Here is a 15,479-nt window from a genome sequence, read left to right on the forward strand (position 1 = left end):
AGTCGGGGGCAACCCAGGGGGGGATCTGCCAATGTGGGCTGGACATTACTGACAGAAGAGTGGCGAGGCTGCACCCCACATGGGAGCTCACCTGCAAATGCAGTGTCTATGTCTTCAGTGTCCAGACACAGGAGCCTCTTCTCATCATCCAGGTTGAGGACCAACTCCAGGAGAGTGATCCCCACTTTCTTGGGGGCAAAGTGGTCATCCTGCTCTCAAAGTTCCTTGTGACACTCAACTGGATCTCCGTCTCACTAGCTTCCCCATCCAATCTGGTAGGCTGAAACGTGGCCAAGAGGTCAACACACCCCTCTGCCACCCCCGGATCAGGCCTTCAGAAGAGAGGAATTCTGTTTCATCTTTACTGCCACCTGACTCTGGAAGCTGTGAGACAGGTGAGGGGTTGGTGACTCCCGCCATTGCCTCCCCTGCTGCCAAGTCGTGCAGTGTGGTTACTGGCAGGACAGCTGGAGCAGGGTCAGGCTCTCCAGCAGAGGTCTCCCCAGCATTGGCCAAGGAGGGATGTGGAGGGAATGGGATATCTTTAGCAGCCTCCTTCATCTTCCTCTCCTTGTTATTCTTTGTGGCGGATGGGCCAAACCGTTCCTGGCCCACTCCCCCTAGGGCCAGCCACTTCAGACAAAGCTGTGGTGGAGGGCGGCTGGGAGGAGGCCCAAGTCACATCACCTAACAGGGCCCTGGTGCCACAGTCAGTGGCTGCCCCAGTCGCCTCAGCCAGGGTGGGCAGGGGCAAGTGGAAGCATCAGCCCTTCCACCTGGTGGGGCCTCTGCACCAGGGGGGTGGGCACCATAGGTGAGATGGGCAGGGGAGAGTGCTGAGTAGTACTCCCAGCCCCTCCACTGGATGGTGCTGTCATGCTGGAGACCCCAGCCCCGTCACATGAAACAGGGGTGAAAGGAGGTGGGGAAGAGATCCCGGCCTCACTGGGATGTGCTGCTTTCTCCTGTGGACACTGGGCTGCTAGATGGGAAGAGCTACCACAGTGGAAACACATGGTCTCCCCCAAGAAAAAATAAATCACAAACCTCCACCCATCAAGCGTGAGGTTCAAGGAGCGAGGCAAAGACCGGGTGCCTTCCCTTACAAGCATGAAGACCTGCCTCCAAAAGGACAGGATATGCTTCAGCTTTGGGTCCTTGCTTCCAATCATCAGTTGGCAAAAGGAACTCATAGGAACCCCAAGGGCTTGAGTCCCTTAGCCAGCTCCGGATCAGACAGGTGTAGGGGCATTGGAAATCACCACTCTCACCACCTGGGTGTCTAGGGGTGTGACAAGATAGTGTATGCTTACAATGTCCAGGCCTTCCGCACACACCCTGTTGACCAGGGTAGGAGTGCTCAGGTAAACATTGGGACCATGTTAACATGACCTGTGTAACATACATTACATCATCCCAGGAGATCAGCTAGGGCACCTGCGCAGACTTCGACCTCGACCCCGACATAGGGAGGTATATGAACTCTCAAGCCATGGTTAAGGGGGAGGTTTTGAGATGCTTCCCCCCCCCGCCAGCTCTTGGGGGTTGGAGTGGCCATTCTTGCTAGGACAGGGTTAATCACAAAAGCTAAAACTAAAAAAATCAAAAAAAAAAAAATAGTATGTATAAACTACAGAGATAAGTATCTGGTAATGCGTCCATAAAAAGCAAAAAGGGAGGGGTGTGAGTGCCCAGAGGGGAGAAAGGAGGAATGGAGGAGGAGGAGCGGCGGGGCATGGGGGTGGGGGAGAGGTTATAGGGATTAGGAAAAAATAAAAGAATGAAATGGAGAAAAGGGTGGAATTAAGAGCACCCCTCAAAAGAAAAAAGATAACTCCCTGTGGCAGACAAGCAAAAAAAGAAAGAGAAACAGAAGCTGCAAAGTAGACAAATGCAACTCACAGACAGAGAAACTGGAAGAGGGAGGGGACAGAGAATAGAAAAAAAGAAGAAAAATACTGTGAAAATACAAGAAAAAAATCAGAAAGCAAAATAAACAAAAGCAAGAGGCATTTAGACAGGTGGGAGTCAGAAAAGAAGAGATAGAAAGCCAGGGAGGCTTACACTCAGGATCACCCCACACAACTCCAGACGTGCCTGGTTTGAGGCATCCAAAGGGGAAGGAAAGTGTGGGGCTTTTGTGCTGTGAGGATGAGGGTTGAGATTCATGTTTTTCTGTAAGAAATCCAGGGAGAAGGAAACTGAGGAAGGTCATGAGGCTATGACAAGAAGGGACACTTTGTTTCTTTTGATATTTAAGCCACAGAACAGACTCTTCAAGACTGAGAGACTGTATTCTGTTAGTTTTTATTCTGTTTGATAGTTAGGGTTTGTGGAACTCCATAGAAAAGGGATCACTTTTAAGAGATGAGACCAGAGGGCTAAGTTGTGGCATGGACCTGACTGTGGGACAAAGGCCAGGTAAGATGGAGGAGGTCCTGCACTTTCTAGTATACCAGCAGAACTAATACATGGAACGGTAAGCTGTGGCCTAAAAAGATCTTTTAAGTTACTTATTCATACTTTTGTAGTTAATAAGGCTTTGCAGATACAGGTAGTGATCTAGCAGCAGATCCAGAAGGCTCAGGAAGCAGCACTGGTGCGCTGTAAGACAGTCATTGACCTGACAAAGGATGAAAGAGATCCCCGTGCTTTTCAGATATAGGTAGGGAGAGCATGTAGAAAGAACCTGTCTGTAGAGGTGTGAGATCTAGAAAGAGCGAAAAATAATACACCAAGAAAAGGGATTGTGACGCTAACCGAACTTATAGCCAAGTGAATTGGAAATATGAACCTGTTTGATTCAGATGAGGAAAAGTTAGTCATCTGTGAAGAACCTGCCTCAGTAGTTATGGGCCCTGGAGGGGATGTGGTTTTGAGCCCCAGAGGAAAGGGTCAGAGCTGAACAAGACAGTTTATGGTTTGCAGTAGTTTGAAGGCATGGCTGAAAATGGAGAGAATAAAAATATGCCTATCCTGAAGAGGAGAAATAGATCAGCAGTTTGAATACTATTTTGGTGACCACGGTCTGCCGAGAGACTATTTCCTAAAGAAACTAATTAAGCTAGAAAGGGGGTGCAGACCCATGAGTCAATCAGATGTAGAAGTCCAGAAGTTAACATGAACCAAACTGAGGTGTGTGTGGCCAGTTGGGCCACACACAGCCCAAAAACATAGGCAGCATCTGGAGTCTCTTTGCCACCTCCCATCCTAAGTACTGGGCTGATACTGATAACTGATGGATGGCTAGCTGAAGTACTGCATAAAGTACAGTCTGTTGTGTGGTGCTGGCCCTAGAGAGAGGCTATAGGAACACAGATCATGTAGGGTGCAGAATTTGAACTTTAGAGGAAGACAAAAGTATGTTATGGCTGTTTGTTAAGAGGCTACTAGGTACACATGTGCTTTATTGTCAAGTAGATTAATTAGCTCTGTAGTAAAGTGTCACCGTCTACACGTGCACCAGTATTATGGGACAGGAAACAAATTAACTCCACTGTAAGTACTATCTTACGGAAGAGTAATTAACTGCCCTGAAATGCATGTGTAGACTATGACTGTTGGGGGCCAGACTCCTGCCAGCTGCCTAGCCACATGGCTCCACAGGGTCAGTACCCTCATGCCCCAGCCACCTGACACCACCCCTGGAGCCCAGGGCTGAACCCCTAGGCCTTCTACCAACCCAGGCCTGCTCCACCCTGGCTCAAATTGCTGTCATGGGTGCATGTGTAGACACTGTGCCCAAGAGCAGTTTACCCCAGCTTGAACAGCTCTAGAGTTTATTGCTTTAGTTTAATTTCATGTGTAGATGCGCACCCAGCAATAGTCAAGGCAGTGCTGTTTAGGAAAAAGAAATAGGAGACCCAAATAAAGATGTGATAAGGATTGTCGGTATCAATATCATCGTAACATCCCAGTATGGTGTTGGCTTTTTTAGAAACTGTGTGATATCGTTGGCTCATGTTCAGTTTGTGATTCATTATATTCCTTTCCTGCCCTCTCCAGATACTTTTCTGCAGAGTTTTTTACCAGCCAATTTTTGTATGTGTGCAGTTGATTATTCTTATCAAAGTGTAGACCCTTGCATCTGTCCTTTGTGAATTTTATGGTTTTCATTTTGGACCATTTCTCCAATTTGCCGAGACCATTTTCATTTCTGATCCTGTCTTCCCGAGAACCTGCACCCCTTTCCAGCTTGATATCCTGCAAATTTCTTGAGTGCACTCTATTTCATTATGCAAACAATTAAAATACTGAAAGATACCAGACTCATAACAGACTTCCTGTAGACCCTCCTTTATGCATCTTTTCAGCTTGACAGTGAGCCAATAACTGCGCATTGAGTAGTTTTGCAACCAGTTTCAGATCTTCCCTACAATAGGTTTTCTTTGGTTACATTTTTCAGTTTTGCTTAAGATGGCAGCCCTTGATGCAGTATCAGAAGTCTTATTAAAATCAAACTACATCACACATTTTGTTTTGTTGCTATCCACAAAGCTTATTATGCTGTCATAGAAGGAAATTAGGTTGGTTTGACATAACTTGTTCTTGACATCTGTGTTGGCTTTACTTGTCACCTTAAAAATGTGTAAGGTGAGCTGGCCTTGGAGAAGGGACAAGAGGAAAAATTCTGAAGAGATTGAAGGAAGAAGTTATTAGAAGATAATAGAAAAAATGAAGATCACTAAAGCAATTTAGAACAATTTGCTGAATGTAGGAACTCTAAAAACACTATTGAAAAATGCTAAGAGGTCTTTTTAAACTCATGAAGTTTTCAAGTAGCTTTTCACTTGGTTAATAAAAGTATTTTTCAGCTATCAAATTGTAAGTTTCCTCAATTTAGAATTGAGCCACTTTTACAAACAGCTATAAGATATAGCTCTTCCTAGTTTTTTATGGTCTTCTCAGTTTACTAGTAGGAACAGAATCATTTGACTTGCAATATCTTTATACTGTTCACTGGAAAATTAGACAGTGTCTACATTTAAAATGCAGTAGTTCTTCAACCTGAATTCCTCACAGAACACTTGTTCCATACTAAGAGCGACTTCTGCAATTTTGCTTATTCAACATTCAAAGTGGATCGACATGTCTGAATGGAAAGGTAGTGTAGGATTCTCATTGTACAATAACAAGTCTGAGTCTTTTCCATTTAGGCATATCAGTTCATGTGATTAGATGAACCACACTTCCAAAAAGATATGTACAAAGAAGAGTGGAGTATGTTCTTTTACTTTAAAGAAAAAGAATTATTTGAAGTTTCTAACCATAATTATTATGAAGTCTTTGCCTATACTTTTAGTTATATAAGCCATGAATTGAAATGCATACATCTTTCACTTTTATATAGAAATAAAGAAAAATACTCAGTGGGTGCATCGTAGTCTACACATGCACTATTTTTAGGTCGCAGTAAATTAACTCCACTGTAAGATAGTAGTGTTGAAGACAGTACTATCTTACAGTGGAGTACTTTACAGCGCTGAAATGCATGTGTAGATGGTGATGCAGAAATTGTACCTGGTCAGCTCAGGCAGCAGGTTAAGCCACATGGCTCCATACATTTGGCACTTTTGTTCTCCAGCCAGCCCCTCTGCTGACCAATGCTGCCACCTGGAGCCTGGGACTGCCCCCCCACCCCCGAGTCTGCTGCCAGCCTGGGTTTGTTCCACCCCGGCTTAAAGTGTTACTGTCCCAGGCACACATATAAATGCTGTGGCCAGAAAGCAGTGTACTCCAGCTCAGAGTGCTCTGGAGTTTATCGCTTCACATTAAGTGCACATGTAGATACACCCAGTGAATAAGTGTTTCTGTAAAATACTTTAAAATATTTCTTTTGTTATTTAGACATAGTATTGACTTTAGGCTAGATCCTAAATGGACTTTTGTGCTTACAAACACATTTGGAGGAAGGGTTGCAGCAGGAGGAGGATGTAATGGCTCTTATAAAAGAACCTAGTAGTTTAAGCACTTGCCCAAGGAGTGGAGAGGCAGGCTCTGCGCCCTCCTGGCCTAAGGGAATTCAAACCCTCATCTCCCATCTCCCTAAATTGTTCACTAATAACCATAATATTAGCTAGGTGACAGCGGGAGGCTTGTCCTACTCATCTTACTGGAACTTTTTCACTGTGCAGAAAGGAATGCAGTCATGGAGGATTTCATAGATTTCATAGACATTAGGGCTGGAAGGGACTTTGGAAGATCACCGAGTCCAGCCCCCTGCCCCAGGGGCAGGAAGTCAGCAGGGGTCATAGGATCCCAGCAAGATAAACATCCAAATGTCTCCTTAATGAGTCCAGAGTAGGTGCTTGCACCACTTCTGGTGGCAGTCTGTTCCAGGCCTTGGGGGCTTGGACAGTAAAGAAGTTCTTCCTTATGTCCAGCTTGAAACGGTATTGGAGGAGTTTGTGACTGTTTGACCTTGTCATCCCTTGGGACAGTCTGGTGTTCACCCAAATCCTGATGTACACCCCTCATACACTTGTAGGTAGCCACCAGGTCCCCCCTGAGCCTGCACTTTTCCAGGCTGAAGAGTCCCATGTCTCTCAGCCTCTCATCATAAGGCCTGTTCTCTTGCCCTCTGATCATGCTCGTGGCTCTCATCTGAACTCTCTTAAGTTTCTCCACATCCTTTTTGAATTATGGAGCCCAGAATTGGATGCAGTACTCCAGCTGCGGCCTCACCAAGGCCGAGTACAGCGGGAGGATGACATCCTGGGATTTGCTAGAGAAGCATCTATGGATGCAAGCCAGTGTTTTGCTCGCCTTGCCAGCTGCAACATCACATTGATGGTTCATATTCATCTTGTGGTCAATCTTGACCCCCAAGTCTCTTTCAGCCATGGTGCTAGCAAGCGTAGCACAGCCGAGCCTATAAGCATGCTGTGGATTTTTCTTCCCAAGGTGGAGTACCTTGCATTTTTTGGCATTGAACACCATCAGGTTTTCATCCACTCATTTTCTGAGCCTGTCAAGATCAGCCTGGATCACCATCCTGTCCTCAGGTGAGGACACTTTACCCCAAAGTTTGGTGTCATCGGCGAACTTAGTCAGTTCACTTCTGACACCAATGTCTACATCATTAATGAAGATGCTGAAGAGTATAGGCCCAAAGGCAGAACCTTGGGGGGGGACCCCACTGGTCATGGCGAATGACAATGATTGACTTCCATTGGCTACCACTCTCTGGGTCTGACCTCGGAGCCAGTTCCCTAGCCAGTAGATTGTGATGTAGCCAAGGCCGTAGTTGGCCGGTTTTTCTATGAGATGATCATGGGATACCAGATCAAAAGCTTTTTTAAAATCAGGATGTATGATGTCAATCTCCTCTTCCTTGCCCAAGTGATATGTCACCTGGTCATAGAAGGAAATGAGATTGGTCAGGCAAAACCTACCCGCAACAAACCTGTGCTGGCAATCTCTCAGGATGTTGCCATCAGCCAGTTTGTCAAGAATGGTCTCTTCGATATTTTTTTCCAAGATCTTCCCTGGGATAGAAGTCAGGCTGATGGGCATGTAGCTCCCCAGACCTACTTTCCTCCTTTACTTGAAGGTAGGCACCACATTGGCTTTCTTCCAATCTTTGGGCACTTCAAGCAAGTTCCAGCAAGAAGGAGCATGACTGTAACTTAGTGGTTAGGACAGTCAGTTGGGAAAGTGAAATTCTAGTTTCTGGTCCCTACTCTGTTTATGCATTTTACATTAAACAGTTGTTGGATTAAAAGCATGCCATGGAAATAATCCTGGAGCCAGGGCCTGGAACTTCCAACTCACCCTTCTGAGAAAATGTCCTAACCATGAGATCATCCTGTTCCTCGTTGTATCAGTTCTCAAACCATTAGGCAATTATATAACAATGGGCCTCCTCATCCTAGTAGACCTTCCTTTCCTCTGGTCCCTTTTGAAAAGAAAGCCCATAACCCCTGCTGATGTCTTTTTAAAAAATTGTAAGCACACAATCTAAGAAGAGGAACTCAGGCTCTGAAACCTGAGTGGGCAGAGGTGCTTCCCCACAGACCTGGCTTAGGTGATAAACTCTAGAGTGGAGCAGGAATTCAGCATACCCTTGTATTTAGTGTTTCCTATGGCTTAGCGGTAAGAAATTAACCATTCACCACACAGGTGTTTTGAATGGCCCTTTTGAGGTGCCTGACTCTCCCCATGCACTGCAAAGTTTCCTAAGTCAGGGTTTTGGATTTCAGTCTGAGGGCAAGGGGCCTAAAAAAACCCCAGCATGGATCTGTTCAGCACCTAGGTGACTAACTCTTTATTCCTTTATGGAAGTGGAGTTAAATAAATTATATATATTTTAACAAGTCTATAGTCTGTTATTTTCTTTGCTTTTTCTAATTAATTTGGTTGCTTTGTGAAATGTTCATGTATTTCGAGGGTTGTGGACTAGAATTTGGGATAAATCGTCTTGTATGGCTGGACCTTAAAATGGAACTTCATAGTTTCAGGTTGACACTCCATAAAGCTCTGTAAACAAGTCAGAATATTAGTCCCAGAGAGGCACAATTATTAAAATTCAGCTGAACTGTTCTTTTACACTTGAAGCTTTTATTGATTTGACTATCATCTGCAACCGTTGTAAAGAAAATATTAATTTTTATGTCCAGTTCTGTAGGCATTTGATTCCATCAGAAAAAGGTCACGTTGACTGGAAGCTGATGTATTTTGCGCTTCAGAAATGTTATCCCATAAAGGAGCAATATGGAGACACTTTGCATTTCTGTCGGCATTGTAGTATTCTGTTTTGGAAGGTAAGAATTGTATAATTGTATAAGAAATGTATAATTTAAAATGGGAAAGTACTTTTCACATTTGGCTGGTGAAAAGCACGTTTGAAAGGATAAATGTTACGATGTCATATAAGTATGTACCGTCTCAAGTGGAAAGTAATTGAGCATTAAATAGAACTAATTATATGGGCATTTTTACAAAACTTTTTTTCAGGGGAATTCCAAATATAATTAGAATGTAAAGTTTAATTCTGTGCTATATTTAATAGTTTAAATCTGTACTAAAATCAGTATTCCATGCTTTTACAATTTTTTAAGAATCTTGAAGCAAAGGAGGGGTTGTAATTCTTTACATTCCAGCTTTTTTTTTTAGACAGAAATGTAGTGCACCAAAATTGTGAAGTGGAAGGAGGAAAAGTCTAATTTCACATAACTGACATCGCAGCCAATAAAATATTAATCAATAGTAAGACCTTTTACAATATTTCCTCATCATTGATGTAATATATTAGTGGTATTCAACCTCAGCATGTTGAGTACAGTATATTATTAGAGCTAACTTCCATCTTATGGGCTGCATCTAGTCTGTGGACCTGTACGATTCAGCCCACGGATTCACCCTGGTCCAGAAATTTTGCAGCAGAGGAGTGGCAGCATCATGAATTGCTGCCATCCCTCCCTCGCCACCAAATTTCTTAACACGTGGGGACCTCCATACATTGTTGAGTGGTCAGGTTGATGTACAGGGTTGCACTGTAGCTGAATCTGGCCTGCGGGATCATACCAGCATACCAGATAGCACCTGCAGACCAATCTCATGTGCTGACCTTGTGCTGGATAAGACCTGCAGACTTACCCTGTGTTTGGGATTCAGCCCATGGCTTGGGTCTCCATACCACTTATCTAGCTCACAGGGCCAGAGGTTGAGCACCACTGTAATATATTATGAGAACTACTAACTAGTTTTGTTTCACTGAAGAATGCTGTTAGAAATGCTCTTTCTTTTTCCATAGTCTTGCTGTTTACAAGTAGGAATATTGTGCCTTACAGTTGATTTTTGTTTCTCTTGTATAGTCTGTTTTACTCTCATTTGAAGTCAGAGTAATTCCATTTTGATTTAATATTTTGGTGGCAAAATGGATTATGATGCCACTTTTTCAGACAGCCTTCAATTGACAACCTGAAGACCTGAGTAGACATGCTATCAAGTGGAAAATAAGGAGAAAAGAATGGCTTAAAAAACATGAAAAATCTTCTCCCTAGAGATCGCTTTGCATCTATACATTAAGAGAGATTCTTTCCATCACTCTCTCACATTCTAAGGACAGTTACTTGAAAGCAAAACTGTAAGAACTTATCTGTTCTTTATCCCCATTCTTTCCCAAAGATGATTCTTCCTGGCATGTCTTTATGACTAGAGACAGAAGTTACACATAAACTGGTTTTAAGTGATCAGAAACTGGTTTAAATCTGTAATGGAACAAAGGTTCAGTGCACATAAACCAGTTTCAAAATGCCTAAAGTGGCTGAAACTTGATTGAATGTAGTATCAGACGTAACTGATTGGGGTCAAATTGGCTTATGCAACTTCTGTCCCAGACCCCTTCCTGGTTTTAGTTAAACCAGAGTTTTCCAGCATCCCAGGATGCTCTGCAGCCGCGAGGTGGGCTTTGCCCTCTGCTCCAGAGAGCAGAGCTGGCCCCACCCTTCTGCTCTCTAACCCAAGCAGGGGCAGGGACATGGCCAGACACACCCCAGCATGGATCTGTTAAATCACAGTGGGCAGGGAGGGGGTTAATTCTTCCCTCCTTCCCCGCCCCCCTGCCACTGCAGCCAAGGTCTGCCTGTTTGCAGGCAAGGGGTGGCTGGGCTGGCAGACTCTGGCTGTGGTCCCCAGGGGCAGAAGGGACTGAAGGAGGAATTAACTTCCTCCCTTCCTCCTCTGCTTTAATGGGGATGTGCCAGGATGGCATCTGGCCACACCCTTGGCCCTGCTGGGACTTCCCTGTCACTGAGCTGCAGCCACTGGGGAGGGTCCTGCCCCTGCAGCTCAGTCCAGCCATCTAGCTGCCTTGGCCAGGGCTGAGCAGAGCTGCCATCCCCAGCAGCTGTGGCTCAGTAACAGCTACTTCACGCACGCAGGCTGGGCCAGGCAAAGCAGCACCACCCAGTCAGGCAGCCAGGCTAGGCAGCACCACCCTGTGGCGGGAGGGGGCAGGAGGAGTGGGGGGTGGAAGAGTCCCCCTCCAGCACCGTAGAGTCCTGTGGCTGCGGGGGAGGAGGGGGAAAAGTCCTCCTCCAAGGCCGGGAAGCAGAGGTGTGTGCCATGATTGATCCCAGCTGTCAGGGAGTTGCTGTGGTGGCCAGAGCTTTCCCCTCTTTCTCCTCCTCCTCTGCCACGGGGTTATGGCCATGCTCCCTCTTCCCCCACCCTCCAACCCTGAAGCCCCCACCCTCCGCGCCATGCAGCCCAAAGTGGGGGTTTAAACCCCTCCTCAGTCCTATTCAGGCCTGCTGGGACCTGGCCATGCCCTTCCCCCACCACCCTTCCCCAGCTCAGCTTCCCTGTGGAAGGGAAGGGAGGTCTGCTTTAGCACCCCCGGGTTTCTGGCCTGAGCCACTGTTGACATGTGCCTGAATTTCTGGAATTAAAAGAGAACATCTATCCACTTGCAAATTGGTTTCATCTCTGCAGGTTAAGCTATCCTGCAAAGATTGAATCAATTTAGGCTCAGGCTTTTTGAATGTCTGTCCCTAGCCCATGGGTCATCTAAGGAGAAAAAGTAGTGGGCATGCAAAGGACCTTTATGAACCATGTCATTCTGAATTTGAATACCTTGGTTATCATGGGTGCATCTGCAGATGGTTATACTTAGCAAGAAAAGATAGCTGATAAAGACTTCTGCTCATATTTTTAAAAGTCTAGATAACTAGTTGATGCACTTCTGCAGCTCTCACACTTGATATCAAGATTGAATAAGTATAAAAGCTGTCCAGTGCAGCAGAAGTCTGTTCTGTAACGTACTTTCTGGTAACTGGAATACAGCTTTCTATCTGTAAAAAGCAGTCTGTGATTTGACTAGGCATTTATGTATTTCATCTTTTACATTCTAGTTTTCTTAAGGAACTGTAAAAATTGTTTATATTAGAGTATTCTGTGTAAATGGATAATCTGATGGTATTTACAATATGTTTTCTCCTTTCAAATGCTTTCAGTAATTGTGCTTCAAAGTATAGGGTAGTTAAAACTGGTAGTGACCCAATTTGCTTTAGTCCAAAGAATCTAGCACTTTTAACTTAATTGTTGCGTGCTAAAAGATTTTTAGCAGATTCCTTTTTTATATATATATTTTTAATGGTTTAATACATTTTCCTTTTAGAAGCATTCAGATTGGCTGGTAATAGAAAGATGATCATTCTTTTCTATGTAGATTGGTCCTGTGGAGTGGTTTTCAAACTAAGAGTTCAAGTAGCATAGTGAGCGTAACAGAAATTCGGTGATAAAGAAAAAGGTTCTCACCAAAGTGAGTTTTGAATCTGGAAAGGTAAAGAAATCTAGTGTAAGATTTGAATGTAGTACTTTAGATTAGTCTGTAGTAGGATTGTTTCCTTCTGTGTGTTCCATTTTTTAAGATGGTTAATTTAAGATTTAAGAAAAGCACTTGTTTTTCAGTGCTGTAGTTTGTATGTACCCTGAGTTCGTAAGAGAACAATTTAAAACTAATGGGCTAGTTGGCACCCTCCTGCCCCCCCAAAAATATGCACATTTCTCTGAGTTTGCTAGTTCCGTAGATCCATTGTTTTAGTGGGATACGGGTATCCTGGGTCATGATGATCATGAAAATAAGGAGGTTGTTTAGGTCATTTTGGACCATTTCATTGAGAGTTTTGACAAATAAGAATGAAAACCTTAAATGCAGCCCTGTCCAAAAATAATTGGCGCAGAGAAAGAGCACCGTGCTCGGAACCAATATAAAATTAAAATATTTTATTTTTAAAAAATCATATTTTTAAAATGTTATAACATTTATCGGTTTGTATTTGGAGATGGAGAATTACAGTATTCAAACCAGAAGGTCAGCCACAACTGAAGCTGAGGAGTCTTCTCCCCTACTATAAAAGTAAAATGAAGTTGAGCTTTTTGCAGCATGACTTATTTTGGTATACAGGGGCCTGATCATTCACATCCTCAGTAACTCTCTTAACTATGAAAACAAAAGTGATCAAGGAAAGGAAAGGTGGTTGCTGCAGAGAGGGTCAGTTCTTTGAAAAACTTTTCTCACTCCGCCAACATCACTTGTTTTTCTAAAACTCTGCTCCAGTCAACTGCTCTTCTTCTAGTTACTGATCTCCACCAAGCTGTTAGCTTTGGAGATGGTGTTTTTGTACCTGATGGGAAGGTTCTGTAAAGCTGATTGCCTTCTGTTTATTCAACTTCTAAATTATTTTTCCAACCTGATACATGGATGGTGTTCTTTGGCTAACACCTCATTTTGTGGAAGATGCTGAGGGATTGCTAACAAATAAAAGTCTCTAATTTACCTTCTCCAAAAGGTAATGAATAGAACAGACAGCTATACACTGTTGAAGCATTGTTGTGTGTTAATGCACTGAACATCGCTCGTTTGATCATCCTTTTAGTACTGAATATCTCTGACCCTGTTAATCTGAGAGCTCTACCAGGGTAGTATGGCTGTACTTACCTAGTTATCTTTAACATCAGAATTATTTCCATGACAACTAGTTTTGACACCAGGTAGGATTCTAACAGAATATGGAATAAGCATGGAGGGTTTGTGGGATTAGCGATTAGATAGGACATTGGAGTGTGATCCATGGCACTAACATATAAACTGACATATAAGCTAAGGTTTGACCTTGCAGAAATAATAAGCTATGGTTTGACCTTGCAGAAATAATTCAGTCCATCTCTAAATGAAATGATTTATGCCAGGGGTCAGCAGCGTTTTTAGGCAGAATGCCAAAAACACCCACAATCTACCTTATAAAATGTTGGCATGCCAGGGGTGGACAGCTGCAAGAGTCCCAATCTCTGTTATGGCAGCACAGCCCTGCCCCTTCCCTGAGATGTGACTGCCAAGCAAAATGCCTTCACTTGCCACATTCTGGCTCATGTTCTTGGGGTTGCCTACCCCTGATTTATACTATACCTAGCACCTTTGTTGGCAAAGCTGACAGTGCTCACTTGGCTAAATTGCTCTCCCCGGCTCTGGAAAGTAGTTTCTCCTGGCACATTAGCAAGGTAGTACAAGTAAATTAGCTCTGCAGCTGCTGTCTGTCCTGTGAATAAATAGCTCCATTTTTCAGTCGGGTCAGTCCAGACCCTCTCACAAGCCTTTTAAAGAAATATGAGAAAACAAAGGGAAGCAAAACCTGCTCCTAGGGCCGTAATGAGCTCATTGAGCATTCACGGGGGGGAGGGGATGTGAGGGTATGCTGACCATTGTAGCCTTGGGGGAGTGAGAGGGAATGAATGTGGCCCCTGCTGCTGCTGGAGCAACATTGCTGTGTGCAAGCAGTAGCCCAGTGGCTGGGCTCCCTGGGAGCTGACCCTGGTGGCCTGTTGACTCCCTCTCCCATGCATGCATATTGGGTTCAGGACGGGGAAAGGCTCCTTGGTCAGGGGCACTCACAACCTTCCCCTTCCCCCATCTTCCAGGTACACTGCTTTGTTGGGGTGCTGCCCTGCCTGGCTCCTAAGGTCAGGCAGTGGGTAGGGAAGAGCTGATTCTTCCATAGCAAAGACTCCTGAGAAGAGGGGGACAGTTATGCCCCCCCCTTCTGGTCAGTGCCCAAGACTGGTGCCCCACTCACCCTACTTTAGTTACACTACTGCATGTTCCTGACAACCCTGCTGTGAAGTTTGTGGTGCCAGGAAATAGCTGTTGTAGTTAGGAAAAGAGCTGTGCCGGTTTATATAGATAAAGTGTAGTAAATACACTCTTGCCAAACCATTTGTTAGGTTGGCTTTAGTATTTGTGTTGAAGACCAGTATTATATAAACTATGTATAGCAGTGGTCAAATGTGTTTCCTGTAACTAACACAGATTTGTTCCCACACAAAGCTTCATCTTTTACACTCTTCTGTACACTTTCTAAATTTGTGTTCCCTTATCTTTAAAATGATAAAGCTCTGCTTTGAAGCATCTGCTGCCCCTTGCATCTTAATTTTAAAAAAGGGAAACATAGCTAAAGGGACGACATTGTAACAAAAACAAATGGGTATAAACAGGCCATAAATAAACTTAGCCTGGAAATTAGAAGCTGTTGCCTAACGATCAGAGGAATGAAGTTCTAGAATCACTTTTCAACAGTCGTGGAAACAAACAGCCAAACCTAAACTGCTTTTAAACCGGATCTCTTAAAAAAGTGTATATGGTCTGGTTACCTATGATATTGCAGAGTAGATTGCATAATTCAGGAATGAATAGCACATATTCCTATGAAAGGCTTGCACACAGAGGAGGCTGCCTGGCAACACAGGGAGATGGTGAACCTGGTTATAAGCACAGTGCTCTCAAGTATGTGCAGTGAACAGACTATTTTCAGAATTTTTTTGTAATCAGTGTTGTTTGTAATAAGGTTTTCAGGCTTCCAAACAGCAGTATCCAGGCTTCTTGTCTTATGATCATTTCTTTAAAACAAATCATCATAGAAAACTTGCATATAGGAGTGAAGTCATTACTAACTACTTCATTGGAAATGTAGTGATGTCAC

General features: G+C 44.0%; 1 protein-coding gene across 6 annotated transcripts in view; it reads left to right on the forward strand.

Moving 5' to 3' along the window:
* Positions 1 to 15,479, forward strand: part of FBXO25 (F-box protein 25) — a 76,052-nt gene that overhangs the window by 53,123 nt on the left and 7,450 nt on the right. For 5 of the 6 annotated variants that reach the window (XM_090033053.1, XM_090033069.1, XM_090033034.1 and 2 more), the window contains one exon: positions 8,619 to 8,762. In XM_090033053.1, the coding sequence (XP_089889179.1) occupies positions 8,619 to 8,762 (144 nt within the window). Of the gene's footprint in view, positions 1 to 8,618; positions 8,763 to 9,902; positions 10,088 to 15,479 lie in introns of all 6 variants that reach the window. The other variant, XR_016440290.1, reaches the window with a different exon arrangement.

This window comes from Crocodylus siamensis, chromosome 1 (genome assembly GCF_052110815.1).
Source record: "Crocodylus siamensis isolate JL-2025a chromosome 1, ASM5211081v1, whole genome shotgun sequence".
In the NCBI taxonomy this organism is placed as follows: Eukaryota; Metazoa; Chordata; order Crocodylia; family Crocodylidae; genus Crocodylus; species Crocodylus siamensis.